Below are 15,263 nucleotides of genomic sequence, written 5' to 3' on the forward strand. Positions count from 1 at the left end.
AGGATTAGGTCTCTGCTTTTTGCGGATGATGTGGTCCTGATGGCTTCATCTGGCCAGGATCTTCAGCTCTCGCTGGATCGGTTCGCAGCAGAGTGTGAAGCGACTGGGATGAGAATCAGCACCTCCAAGTCAGAGTCCATGGTTCTCGCCCGGAAAAGGGTGGAGTGCCATCTCCGGGTTGGGGAGGAGACCCTGCCCCAAGTGGAGGAGTTCAAGTACCTAGGAGTCTTGTTCACGAGTGGGGGAAGAGTGGATCGTGAGATCGACAGGCGGATCGGTGCGGCATCTTCAGTAATGCGGACGCTGTATCGATCCGTTGTGGTGAAGAAGGAGCTGAGCCGGAAGGCAAAGCTCTCAATTTACCGGTCGATCTACGTTCCCATCCTCACCTATGGTCATGAGCTTTGGGTTATGAGCGAAAGGACAAGATCACAGGTACAAGCGGCCGAAATGAGTTTCCTCCTCCGGGTGGCGGGGCAATCCCTTATAGATAGGGTGAGAAGCTCTGTCATCCGGGGGGAGCTCAAAGTAAAGCCGCTGCTCCTCCACATCGAGAGGAGCCAGATGAGGTGGTTCGGGCATCTGGTCAGGATGCCACCCGAACGCCTCCCTAGGGAGGTGTTTAGGGCACGTCCAACCAGTAGGAGGCCACGGGGAAGACCCAGGACACGTTGGGAAGACTATGTCTCCCGGCTGGCCTGGGAACGCCTCGGGATCCCCCGGGAAGAGCTGGACGAAGTGGCTGGGGAGGGGAAAGTCTGAGTTTCCCTGCTTAGGCTGCTGCCCCCGCGACCCGACCTCGGATAAGCGGAAGAAGATGGATGGATGGATGGATGGTATACTGGTACTAGTATAGTACCACGATACTAATGAATCTTGTATGCTTCTCCGTCTCTGTTCATGTGTGTGTTTGAGCGCTGCTAAGAAGCCAATGATTGGTTACAAAGACAGCGATTAACCAAAATGTGGAGGGGGGGGAGTTGTGCAAAGTGGTGCAATTGCAAATTCCTGGAGAGTCTGCTTTGTAAGACTGGTCATAAAGGCTTGTCAGGCCAGGCTCTGTTGTAGTTTATCCCAAGCTTTGATGTGTGTTGCGGTTAGGGCCCTTAATGAGCTAATCAAGTCATTCCACACCAAACTCATACAACCATGGACATTGCTGTGTGCAATTGCTTTTAGGTCCATATTTTTACTTTCAAACCACCATCAACACTGATACTTACCACAGTCTTCTATGGGGTAGGCAAATGTAAACATGGTTCCAAACTCTACTTTGTGTTCATAACCAGGAACAGACAGCATGGTTTGCCCAGATAGTTCTTTTGAATCAACCTAATGACAAAATAAATGGTAAGACATTCAAGTAATATTGTATTATTGCTTATTCAAAAATACTGTACTGTAAATTGACATTCATTACATTTTCAGATGGTTACTGCATTTTCTGGACTTTAAATAGATTATTTTGAGTTGTGGGGTAAAATACAGGAATATTATATGTTACACTCACTTTTGTTGTATGAAATACAGCACAACATTTTAATGAATGACCATTGTAAGCTATGTAGCTGGTGAGAGGATCAGAGAACTGTGTCATTTACAACAGTTCTTTTTCTAACTTCGTTTGGTGTTTCACTATCGGATATCGCCTTGGGCGTGTATCACTCGGGAAGCTACAATGACAGGTCGAGCTGTGCCTAAAGCAAGCCTCTCCCTATAACACAGACGACTCCCTTCTCCAAATCATTCTCACCGTCTTACTGTGAAGGAGCTACACTCAGCTCTTTCAGCTGGTCCAAGCTAACATTGGGTAGCTGTTAAGGTACAGTCACAATCCGCAATAGTTACGGTTGGCTGATTATTGCGTTATTGTAATATTTTGTTCATTGGTCTCGGCGCAGCGGCCGTGTTGTGACAAGCTGCCTTCTTTCAACTACTCTGTATTCATTTACCCGTGCAGTTAACCAAGTGTAAAGTTACACCCGGAAAATTTCGTGCAAAACCATTTACAGCCCTGTTGAAGCCTTGTGGAAGTGGATCCTGCTTGGACTTATCTTCTGCCTCTTCTCCTGGCTCCACCTTTCTCCCTCTGCCTTGTGTGTCTGCAGGTCTTGCAGCTGCACCTCATTGGGGCTAATCAGCTGTGGCATACAAGTTGGGATCCCCAGGACCCTGCTGTGCTGTGCCTCTGCTCTGCTCGGTCCTCTTTCACTGTTGGCAGATTTATGTTAACTTTGTCCTTGGTGTAGCCTACTTTCTTTTGGACTATATGTTACACTCACTTTTGTTGTATTAAATATTTGTTTGCGCACGTTACACTTCAGTCTCGTCTGCCCCTTTGTCATTGCAGCCCTGAGCCAGCCGTAACAAGAAGGGGCTTGTCTAAACAACTAGTGTTTTTTTCCAGTAAGGTAATATAAGTTTGATTTTGTGTCGGCTCTTGGTTTGAGTAGCTAAACTGAAGTCTTGCTAGAGCTGGCTGTGCATTTTTTGATGGCGTGTTAGAGGGTTTACCGTTTAACATCATTTGCCTTATTTAGGTATTGCGCTCTTGGGGGATCATGCTGAAGTTTTGAGTGAGTACAGATTTTTTTCCATGATTTTAGTCAGCTGTGCAGTTATCAAGACCCAAAAGATAAGTGTATTTCTTGTAATGCGCACTGAAAGTTTGAAGAATAGGAATCTCTGGTAGGCTTAGCGATTGTTCCCAACAGGGGTCTCACTGCATTTTGGGTTTTAGTGTGGTAGTTAAGAGCGGGTTGCAGCTTCCCAATTCCCTTTTCCCTACTTTGGCTCGGGAGCGTGCCGTGGTTATGCTTGCTTGCCAGCTTGCTTGTTGTGCATGCCTGCTGTCGGTATCTAGCGCATAAGTACCCATCACCACGCTTCCCGAAGACGAGGGTTGAGTTTGAAAGGTTGTTTTGGCTCGGTAGCAAGCGGGACTTCTACGCCTTTGTATTGGTGTACATTGTTAAATTATCACTTAAGCTTACGTGGGATTTTGTATTTGTGTTTCTCTTGATACTTAAAGCGCTTTAAATAGTGCAACCTTATATCTACGTCTTTAAGCTACATTTAAAGCAATGTTGGTGGAACTGGGAGCAGGTGAGTAAGTGTCTTGCCCAAGAACACATCAGCAGTGACGAAGATGGCAGAAGCGGGGATCAACCCTGGAACCCTCAAGTTGCTCGCACAGCTGCTCTATCAACCGAGCCACGCCGCAAGGAATTTGTTAAAGCACCATGTGAGCGTGGTTTAGACAACTGCACTAGGAGACAGTTAACTGCAATTGCAGAGTATTATAAAGTCGATATTGGAGACACAAAGAAAGTTAAGAATATTGTTAAAGGAAATTTCAGAGATCAATTAATGCATAAAGTATATGTAGCTTCACCTGCAGTTGTCACTGTTTTGAGTTTTGAGCAGCAAAAATTTTGCAGCAGACTGACAAAAGGCGAGTGCAGGTTGAGCATGAAACTGAGAAAATGCAAGTGCATGCTGAAAATCAAAGGGAAAACATGCGAGTAGAAACTGAGAAAAAGAAGCAGGATTTGAAAATAGCTAAACTTGACCTCAAGTGGCAGAAACTTGAGTTAACGAGACAGGGTAGTCTTGGGGATAGTTACACTGACGATCAGCGTACATTAGGAGTGCAAGGATAAAAGGATGAACTTAGTGATTTGAGGCTTGTTCCTAAGTTCAATGAGAAAGACCCTGAAATTTTGTAATTTTTATTTGAGAGTTTAGCAGTCTCGTTGTCGGTCAGAGGCTACATGTTTGTTATGCCACAGTGTGTTTTGGTAGGGAAAGCGCAACAGGCATTTTCAGCATTGAGTAGTGCTGACAGGAGTACTTATCTTGCAGTTAACGTGGCAGTGCTTAAAGCGTACGAGTTGGTGTCAAAGGCGTATAAGCAGAGTTTTCATGGGTGGAAACGAGGAGCTACATCACACATGGAGTTTATGCGTGATTTGGTCACACATTTTGATAGTTGGCGTTTGTCAGCTGCTGTTAAAACTTTTGCCGACTTGAAGGAGGTTATAATGCTGGAGCAGTTTAAGGATTGTCTTTTTGAGCACATTTAATATATATATTAGTGAACTATTGCAGAGGCTGCTGCACTGGCCGATGATTATTATCTGACACATTATAGGAACAATAATGGTGGTTTTGGTTCCTGTGACACTAGGCGCAATTTTACGAAAACGACACCGGAAGACGGGGTTAAAAGTGATCGTCTTTTATGTGACTTTGAGAAAGTTTGTAAGTACTGTCAAAAGACTGGACATTGAAAAAGTGACTGCTTTGCACTTAAATCTCGCTTTAATTCAGTTTCACCTAATCGTAAACCGACCATGTGTTGTCTCACTCAGGTTTCCCACAGTGGTTGAAGTGGTGCCAGATTTGAAGTTTTTTCTACCGTGCATTACAAAGGGGTATGTGTCCTTGGATGGCAGTAGTGAGTGGGTCTGTGTTAACCCGTGACACCGGGTCAGTCACTGCATTTATTGTTGCTCCTACGTTGTCGTTTTCACGTCAAACCTCTCGTGGCTCTGACTTTTCTGTTGTCGGAATGGGGTGAGCTTTTTTAATTGTGCCACGTCATAAAATGGTACTGCACTTAGATTTGTTTCAGGGTGAAGTGACCATGGGTGTGTGTCCAGAATTGGCAGTGGATAGTGTCACTATGGTTTTGAATAATGATATTGGAGATAGCCGGATCTGGGCTGACGTTTTGCCTCCAGCCCAGGTGTCCAGTGTTCTCCTGGCATGTAGTTTGCCTGATGAAAATGAAATGCAGTTTCCTGAAGTATCTAGCACATGTGCAGTCACACGTTTAAAAAATATTGAGTGATAAGAATGAGGAAGTGCTGGATATTTCTGACGTATTAAAACACGTATTTGTATGTCAGACTTAGCCTTTTTTTGGTTTAACTCCTACCTTACTGACAGGATGTAGTGTGTCTCCCATAACAATGTGACCTCGGAATATATTAAGGTAACGTGCGGAGTTCCACAGGGTTCGGGTCTTAGCCCTGCACTCTTCAACATCTAAATGTTGCTGCTCGGTGACATTATACGCAAATACGGTGTTAGCTTTCACTGTTATGCTGATGACACCCAATTCTACATTACCCTAAAGCTGACCAACACGGCAGATTGCAGTCACCTGGAGGGGTGTCTAAATGAAATCAAACAATGGATGTCCAGCAACTTTTTGCATCTTAATGCTAAAGAAAACGGAAAAGCTGATTATATGTCCTGCTAACACCGGCACCTATTTAATTATACCTATTTAATTAACATTTGACAACCATACACTTACACAAAGCGATTCGGTAAAGAATCTCGGTATTATATTCGACCCAACTCTCATTTGAGTCACACATTAAGAGTGTTACTAAAACAGCCTTCTGTCATCCCCATAAAATCGCAAAAATCCTTCCCATTTTGTCCACCACCAAAGCTGAGATTATTATCCATGCGTGCGTTACGTCTCATCTCGATAACTGTAACGTATTACTTTCGAGTCTCCCTATGTCTAGCATAAAAAAATTACAGTTGGTACAAAATGTGGCTGCTAGACTTTTGACATGAACAAGAAAGTTTACGCCTATATTGGCTCACCTGCACTGACTTTCTGTGCACTTAAGATGCGACTTTAAGGTTTTACTACTTACATATAAAATACTAAACTGTCTAGCTCCATCCTATCTTACTGATTGTATTATACTATATGTTCCGGCCAGAAATCTGCGTTCAAAGAACTCCGGCTTATTCGTGATTCCCAAAGCACAAAAAAAGTCTGCAGGCTTTACAGCGTTTTCTATTCGGGTTCCAGTACTCTGGAATGCTCTACCGGTAACAGTTAGAGATGCTACCTCAGTAGAAGCCTTTAAGTACCATCCTAAAACTCATTTGGCTTTAAATAGACCCTTTTTAGACCAGTTGATCTGCTGTCTCTCGTTTCTGCTCTGCCCCCCTCTCCTGCAGTGGAAAGGTTATCAGATGACCACGGATCAGCCTCCTTGGATGACGCGCTAGCTGTTTAAAGTTGGAACCCAGGATGGACCACTCCCCTTTGCATCAGTCGGTGACATCTCTGCGCCCCGACGTGTCTACATTCAAGAGGATCCCCTGCTGGCCCCACTATGGACTGGACTCTCACATTATTAACTTTATCCACTCTGCATTCATTGCACCAGTCACCCACAGGGTGTAAATGTTCTGTTTTTGCATTGCGCATTATTATGGTACACTCTTTTAGTGTATTTACGGTAACTCCCAGCATGCATTGCTCTATGCGCGGGCTCCGGTTGCTAGTCGGTTATGTGAACGGCAGTGGCCGGTTTGTTATTGTGTTCCCTGAACTTAAACTCAGTAAAGTATACGTATAAAAAGAAGAAGGTTGTCGTCATTGAGTTATCAAGGGGTCCCCACATCTGCGGACCCTTCCAAGGTTTCTCATTGTTCCCATTGAGTTTTCTTGCCCTGATGTGAGATCTGAGTTGTGGCTTGTGCAGCCCTTTGAGACATTTATGATTAAGGGCTACATAAGTAAACCTTGATTGATTTGTTGATTGTGTCATTGGAGCTTCCGTAGTGATACACGATCAAGACCCATACTGAAATACCTCACTCTGTTATCAAAGAACCAAGCTTACATTGAGAAACCCAAATGTTTTTCTACAGGAGGTGAATCTGTTAGTCCCCACATAGAGGGAAGCCTGCTACGCATAATGATCATTCACAATATTAAGCTTCTTTTCCACAATATGTACACGGATAGAACATGTTTCATCACCTCTATATCAGATATTGCAGACTCCAGGGCACAGCTCCAATTGACGAGTCCCTCTGAGCGAAAGATCAAATCGGCGTCACACAGTCGGACAAAGGCCTCAGTAACAGCCTTACTGAAATCCTGAAACCAAGGACACAGTAATGTCAATCATTTTACACACGTTATGTTGAAAATACCAGATAATAACTAAGAAACATAATTAAAAATAACATTATGACATTTTTTGGTGTCAAGATCCTCTTCAGGGCAGAACGGTGGATGTGTAGTTAAAACATTTGCCTCCCATTTGCTTCAATCTTGGTTGTGTGTAGTTAACATGCCATACCTGTGCCTGGTTTCCTCCAACAGTTCAAAAAAAGCCATATTAAGCATTAATTAGCTGTGAATATAACATTGCTTTTCTGACTACCAGTCCACATTTGTCGGCCTCTCACTGAAAGTTAGGAATGGGCTTCAGCTCATATAATACATAGAAAATCAATGAAAAATGTGGAAGTCCTCTGAAAATACTTGCATAAACATATCAAATCCTTGTAGCTTTCACAACTAGGAGGACAAATGCCACGTGACGCTACATAATGGCTACCAACAGATTTGAGTAGAGGGTAAGTTTACAGTGTTACATCTCTTCCATCCATCCATTTTCTATCGCTTGTCCCTTTCGGGGTCGGGGGGCTGCTGGAGCCTACCTCAGCTGCATTCGGGCGGAAGGCGGGGTACACCCTGGACAAGCCAACACAGATAGACAGACAACATTCACACTCACATTCACACACTAGGGTCAATTTAGTGTTGCCAATCAACCTATTCCCAGGTGCATGGCTTTGAAAGTGGGAGGAAGCCGGAGTACCCGAAGGGAACCCACGCAGTCACGGGGATAACATGCATCTCTTATGTGTGGTTATTAACAAGTCAATGTGTGTATTAATAACTGCCTTGGTGGTTATAGTGTTCTTTAAAAGCATAGACACAAATGCTAACTGCGACTTGAGTGTGTCAATAATACTGTGGATGATATTCTAACTCTGATCAAGCAAAAATCTCTGGATCTCAAGTAACAACTGGTGTTATATAGTGGATTAAATAGACTGATAAAAGTTCCGTTACTCAGGAGCCATGCATTCATGGATTACATTTTCAATGACAATGTCTAAATTGTAGTACCATTCTTACTTCACTAAATTAAGTTTGACCACCGTACGTCTTGTGGCTTTCCTCCTCTTACATATAGTTCTTCTGTATTCACAATACTTAAAGAAGGGGGTACTTAAATCTTGTTTCACCAGGCAGAATTCTATCTTTTTGAGCCTGAATGTGCGGGGGATGAACTGCTGGCTATAAATGCTGAGCGAGCACAAAAAGAGATTGAAATTTTGGAGCAGATGGAAAACAAGAGTCAGGACTGGCGTGACTTGTTGCTGCAAATATGGAACTAGGAGTCAAGCTATAAATGGTGTGCTTACCCAAAAAAAACTGGAAAAAAATGTCTTTGGCCAGCTACTGTCCATCAAGTAGAGGTGGGGAAAATAATCAATGTTTAGATTAATCTCAATTCGGACATTGACGGTTATAGATCCGATTAGTAAACGTCAATATTCAATAATCGTTTTACTTATTTAAAGCAGACAGTTCTACAGTTTGGCTGACTGCAGCGAGTCACCTCACTGAGAGAGCCCACCGGTTTTTGGATGCATTTTTTTTCTGCTTTGTCAGCCACCTAGAACAAGATGATTATTATCTTCTTGTCTCTCATATGGATTGTGAACAATATGCAAAATTCCAAAAAAGTGCTGTTCCCCTTTAAAACACTTCCTTGTGGTCTACATAACATCCATGTAATGATGTTTTTTTGGTCAAAATGTTGCATGGATTATGTGCTACAGACTGTTTTCTAGCCGCTTTCTGACCGTGTTTTCAAATCGCGCCGTTTTGTGGGCGGTCATAATTACTTGCCTCCACTTTGACTGTGTCTTCTCCCCACCATTTGTGTTGTAGTTTTTAGCGCTTCCATGGCGAGCCTACTGACAGATTACGTTTGAGGTACACGCTACTTTGTAATATAAATGGCAACAGTGGAGGATGCAGGCGCACGTACAAGGCAGTCTACCCCATAACAAGAGGATCCCGAAAACAAAGGAGCTCACTGACTATCGGAGTACAATAGCGGACACGCACAAAGCACCTTGTGTAAATTCATATCAAATATGGATAATCTGGTGATGTCATCGGTGCAAAAATTGTGCAAATTTGAAACGGCTCGTTTGGAGGAAGTATTAAGGGAGGCAAGATTGTTGTATAAATATCTAAGCAATATCTCCATAGTTTGATTTCAAATGTTCCAACTAATGCAGATCCCAAATACACAACAGCAGTTACAAATAGGTAAGAAAAGTTGGTTTTGCATGATAGGGCCCCTTTAAATAATTTTGCCCCTAAGCGCATTCGAGGCTGCTATAAGGTGAAATACTATATTGCATGTGAAGTTTGTACGCAGTTCTACACTGACTGTGAAAACATGGTAAAAGATGACTTCCAGAAAGCTATCAAATCTATTTTGATTGCTTCATTTGTAAACACATGGAAACATCCATCAAGATGAGTATAAAAGGACAATAATGCCACTTTGAATTAATGAGAAAAAACAAAATGCTCATTGTTTACCTGACTGTGTCTGTGTGAATAGGAGAGAAAGTGAGCGTGGTATGAAATGCATGGCAACCCCCCAACCGCGTTTGGACATCCTGGATCGTTCAATGCATACAACATTTCGGCTGGCCTGGGCAGTCATCAATAAACTATGCAAGTATTTATTGGCGTTTTTTTTTTTAGCTTTTTACAATCGATTTATTGAACACAATAATGGAAGAATGTGGCAAGCATAATAACAAAAAAAATTCAAATTATTTGATTGATTTTTTGACAGCTAAGAGGATTGTAAATTCGCCATATCGACTCGGAACAACAGAATAAAACTTGAAAAATGCTCTGGCAGTGATTTATATTTCAAGATCGTTGATTTGCTCATTTTGCTGTTAAACAAAAAGGGATTCAGCCTCAGACAGATCATGTGGAAGATGCTCATGCTTTCAGAGATGCTCATTATGCAATGGGTGGGACAAACCCAGTAATTTGGCCAATGACTTTCTAGTTACGCAGCATTGGAACAACTAACTCTATGCTTCTCCAGTGAAGTCAAAAGACAACACTGTTTAATGAACTATGACGCTACGAGAATGAATGAGAAGAGAGTCGCATCAAACTAAATTTGAACTATTGTTCTGTGTAGATCGAGAACGACACTACAAGCCGGAACTAATAATGCTGCACTTCAACCAATAAGGAACTTCCACTGACTAAAAATAAAATAATTATTCACACTCTTCAAACTGTTAATGTTGCACTTGCACACTCTTTAAAAAATCAGTGTGAACCAGGGTGCCTGCATGTGTTAAACATGTGTCTCACTTCATCCATAGTGAAACAGGCTCTGCTCCAGTCCAGGGACGCACCAAGTTTCCTTAACTGATGATAGATTTCCTCTCCTTTCCTGACACAAAACCAGTGCATATATTTAGCAATGGTGACATAGCCAATACATGTACAGTAGTATATTCAAGCATATATGGACAAAGAGAGACTAGACTCACTCATGTTTCCATTTCCAAACCTCCTTTAAAAATTCTTCTCTAGTGAAGTCTTGTCTCAGCTTCCCTGTTTCCCGGAGCAACATTCTCTCCACCACAGTCTGATTTGAATCACATGATATGAAAATACAATGATTCAGTACCAAATACATACAGTAAGAGAACATTCTAAGTATGTTTATGCCACAATGATAGAAACCTCTTGCAATACTACACTGTGATAGAATGGGGTGAGAAAGTACTTACCTGTGTTGCTATTCCTGCATGATCACATCCAGGTACCCACAATACTCTCTGGCCCTGCATCCTTCTCCTATTGAATTGAAGAAAGTAAAGTAAGTATAAATTACTGCTTATTGCCTAGAGCTGTCTTCACCAAAAGTTTGCTACATCTGTCATCCAGCAACTATCTGCATCAAATATTGGCAGTTACCATCGAACCAAAGCATCTTCTATAGCTACAGTCAGAGCATGTCCCAGATGCAGAGTCCCAGTTACATTTGGTGGAGGGATACACAGCACAAAATTCTGATCCACAGCATGAGATAATTTCGTCTGGCAAGGAGAAAAAACAAACACACATGTCATACATTGTATCTGCGCTGGATCTGCGTTAGAGGGGAACTGCACTTTTTTAAATGCATTCTAATTTGGAATGTTCAGCAAATACGAGTGGTTAAGACATCCAACAACCGCTATGAATACTCCTTTTACATGTTATGACCTGCATATACACCAAATATTCGCGACATTGTTATTATAAGTGTCAAGGAACTACCTTTAACTGTGCCGTGTTCATAGAAAGCTAACTAGCTTATGCAGCTATTGACATACTGAGCCGGTGAGCTGCTACATTGCCTTTGAGTTGGTAAAAGTTAATTCTAGATTACAAATCATGTCTCTCCCTTGAATCATAGAAGGTTGTGTTTATAAACCGAGAATTTTGGTCAACTTTGACATCCAACTTTGACCCTGTGACTGCGAGAAAGACATGAAAAGACGCTTGTTTGCGCCCCCCCTTTTTTTTTTGTTACCTGCATGAGGATTATGGTTAATTCTTCATCTGAACAGGAAGACATGAACATCCTATCAGTTGGCCTCCCAGTGAGAGCAAACATTGTACAGTAGGTGATTGTTTTATTATGTTTGTAGAATGTACAGTATTCCTTGTTTAACACTTAGCAATACTGCTACTTGCTGGATCTGCTTATTACCCAGATTCTAAAACTTGTAGCTCATCCTCCATTTATAAATTCCGGCTCAAAAATATAAGGTTCTGGATCATCATATGTCCCAAAGTAGTAGTCGTCGGCTCTCATGAAGTCTGCCATGATAATTATTTTTTATAATTGTGACTATTATAACCCAACATTGTAATTTGTGTTTGCTTTGCAGCTCCCTCCCTATCTGCATAATCAGTTTAAGAATAATTTCACTTCCGGTTCCGGTTCACCGTGCGTGACTGGTTGCTGACTGCTCGCTGTTTCGAAAAAGCTAAGTATCGTTCTATCTGTGTGCTTTTAATTGTTCTGCAGCTTTCTTTACTATTTCCTAAACATATTTAGTAGTACTATTGAACTTGCAAATCACCCGATCTGTCTCACCACCCCTCCCGCAGCTACCTAGCTGCTAAGCTAACGAAGCTAGCGCGGAGAAAGGCGGCGCCGGTCGGTCGGAAAGAAGCGGCTCCCCACACACCGTGACCACGACTTCTCGGAAGACAGCAGGAACTTCACTCGGTGACAGAAAACACCTTGAGTATGACTTCCTGCGCGTCTTGCACCTTACTCACGGAGAGGCTGGCTCTGCTAGAGGGCCGTGTCCGCCAGTTAGAGCAGAGTAATCTCGTAACTTTAGATGTTGCGGACACATCTGCTAGCGTTAGCTGTAGCGAGGTTACTAGCCCAGCCTGTAGTAGTCCTAAGCGGCCTACAAGCTACGGTGTACCGGTTGAGACGCATAATAGATTTAGCCCTTTAGCTAGTCCTAAACCCCAGTCTACCGGGCACCACACCTTAGTCATAGGGGACTCCATCACCCGAAACATAAAGTTTAGCAAACCAGCCACAATTAAGTGTATTCCCGGGGCCAGAGCACCTGACATTGAACCTAATCTTAGGGAGCTAACTCGCAACAGGCCTAGTAAACACGTACGACAGGCTAATCACACCACTAGTTATGCGAATATAGTTGTACACGTTGGCTCCAATGACACTAGAATGAGACAGTCAGAGATTACAAAGAGAAACATAGCCAGGACTTGTGATTTCGCTAGAAAGATGTCCAGGCATCGAGTAATTGTCTCTGGCCCCCTGCCTGCGAGAGGCAATGATGAGAGATATAGCAGATTAGTCTCGCTTAACAAGTGGCTGGCTAGCTTCTGTAGACAACAGGGACTAACGTTTATTGATAATTGGCCCTCTTTCTGGGGCAAACCAGGCTTGCTGATGAGAGACGGCCTTCACCTTTACCAGGAAGGCACCATCATCCTGGCTAAAAACATAGACTACTGTTTAAGTCACATTTGACTAACTACACTAGAGCAAGCCCGGTCACAGGCAATTACAGAGCCTGCTAGTCCGGGTGAGGAGTCAGTTAAGCTAGAACTAGCCAGCGCCAGGCTGGATAATCCCTGTACGCATAGAAATTCTCTTAGAATAATACACAACTCACATAATGTTTTTTCTGTTGTGACTGTGTCAGAGGTAGATATGCATTCTACTGAGGTGGCAAATTATGATGCGTTCAGTTTATCGCAGCATCAAGCAAACAATCTGAAAATTCCCGTCAAATCAATTCCTAGATATGGTCGAAACTATTTAAAGTGCACTACGTATAATAAACGCAACATTATTAATATTGCTATTACGGATAATTTCAACAAAAACTCGTCAAAACAGCCCAATACTTATAATATGGACTTTTTAAACATAAGATCATTGTCTCCCAAAACTTTATTAGTTAATGAGGTCATTAGAGACAACAATCTTAACGTCATTGGTCTTAGCGAAAACTGGCTCAAACCAGACGATTTTTTTGCGCTTAATGAGGCATCTCCTCCTAACTATACGAATGCACATATTGCCCGTCCCCTCAAAAGGGGTGGGGGGGTCGCACTAATATACAATGAAAACTTTAACCTTACCCCTAACCTAAATAATAAATACAAATCGTTTGAGGTGCTTACTATGAGGTCTGTCGCACCGCTGCCTCTCGACCTGGCTGTTATCTACCGCCCCCCAGGGCCCTACTCGGACTTTATCAATGAATTCTCAGAGTTCGTTGCTGATCTAGTGACGCACGCCGACAATATAATCATAATGGGGGACTTTAATATCCATATGAATACCCCATCGGACCCTCAGTGCGTGGCGCTCCAGACTATAATTGATAGCTGTGGTCTTACACAAATAATAAATGAACCTACGCATCGCAACGGTAATACGACAGATCTAGTGCTGGTCAGGGGTGTCACCACCTCCAAAGTTATGGTACTCCCGTATACTAAAGTAATGTCCGATCATTACCTTATAAAATTCGAAGTTCTGACTCATTGTCAACAAGCTAATAATAATAATAACTGCTATAGCAGCCGCAACATTAATGCTGCCACAACGATGACTCTTGCTGACCTACTGCCTTTGGTAATGGCACCATTCCCAAATTATGTCGGCTCTATTGATAACCTCACTAACAACTTTGACAATGCCCTGCGCGAAACCATTGATAGTATAGCACCGCTAAAACACAAAAGGGCCCCTAAAAGGCGCACTCCATGGTTTACAGAAGAAACTAGAGCTCATAGATTATCATGTAGAAAGTTGGAACGCAAATGGCGCGCGACTAAGCTTGAGGTTTTCCATCAAGCATGGAGTAATAGTTTAATATCGTATAAACGCATGCTTACCTTAGCTAAAGCTAAATATTACTCAAATCTCATCCGCCTCAACAAAAACGACCCTAAATTTTTGTTTAGTACAGTAGCATCGCTAACCCAACAAGGGACTCCTCCCAATAGCTCCACCCACTCGGCAGATGACTTTATGAATTTCTTTATTAAGAAAATTGAACTCATTAGAAAGGAGATTAAAGACAACGCATCCCAGCTACAACTGGGTTCTATTAACACAGATACAACTGTATATACGACGGATACTGCAATAAAAATAGTCTCTCTCTTTTTGATGAAATAACATTAGAGGAACTATTACAGCAAGTGGGATAAAACAAACAACATGTTTACTTGACCCACTTCCTGGGAAACTTATCAAGGAGCTTTTTGTATTATTAGGTCCATCAGTGCTAAATATTATAAACTTATCACTTTCCTCTGGCACTGTTCCCCTAGCATTCAAGAAAGCGGTTATTCATCCTCTGCTCAAAAGACCTAACCTCGATCCTGACCTCATGGTAAACTACCGACCGGTGTCCCACCTTCCCTTTATTTCGAAAATCCTCGAAAAAATTGTCGCACAGCAGCTAAATGAACACTTAGTGTCTAACAATCTCTGTGAACTTTTTCAATCCGGTTTCAGGGCAAATCATTCTACGGAGAAAGCCCTCGCAAAAATGACTAATGATCTACTGCTAACGATGGATTCTGATGAGTCATCTATGTTGCTGCTTCTTGATCTTAGCGCTGCTTTCGATACCGTCGATCATAATATTTTATTAGAGCGTATCAAAACACGTATTGGTAATTCAGACTTAGCCTTGTCGTGGTTTAACTCTTATCCTACTGACAGGATGCAGTGCGTCTCCCATAATAATGTGACCTCGGACTATGTTAAGGTAACGTGCGGAGTTCCTCAGGG

At 42.5% G+C, this 15,263-nt stretch overlaps 1 protein-coding gene across 10 annotated transcripts in view; it reads right to left on the minus strand.

Annotated features, from left to right (window-relative positions):
- Nucleotides 1-15,263, minus strand: part of vars2 (valyl-tRNA synthetase 2, mitochondrial) — a 99,150-nt gene that overhangs the window by 78,782 nt on the left and 5,105 nt on the right. For all 10 annotated transcript variants that reach the window (XM_061966765.1, XM_061966764.1, XM_061966759.1 and 7 more), the window contains 6 exons: nucleotides 10,883-11,004; nucleotides 10,696-10,762; nucleotides 10,453-10,550; nucleotides 10,271-10,352; nucleotides 6,806-6,925; nucleotides 1,224-1,332 (listed from right to left, as the gene is read on the minus strand). In XM_061966765.1, the coding sequence (XP_061822749.1) occupies nucleotides 1,224-1,332; nucleotides 6,806-6,925; nucleotides 10,271-10,352; nucleotides 10,453-10,550; nucleotides 10,696-10,762; nucleotides 10,883-11,004 (598 nt within the window). The remainder of the gene's footprint in view (nucleotides 1-1,223; nucleotides 1,333-6,805; nucleotides 6,926-10,270; nucleotides 10,353-10,452; nucleotides 10,551-10,695; nucleotides 10,763-10,882; nucleotides 11,005-15,263) is intronic.

The sequence above is a fragment of the Nerophis lumbriciformis genome, linkage group LG11, assembly GCF_033978685.3.
Source record: "Nerophis lumbriciformis linkage group LG11, RoL_Nlum_v2.1, whole genome shotgun sequence".
In the NCBI taxonomy this organism is placed as follows: Eukaryota; Metazoa; Chordata; class Actinopteri; order Syngnathiformes; family Syngnathidae; genus Nerophis; species Nerophis lumbriciformis.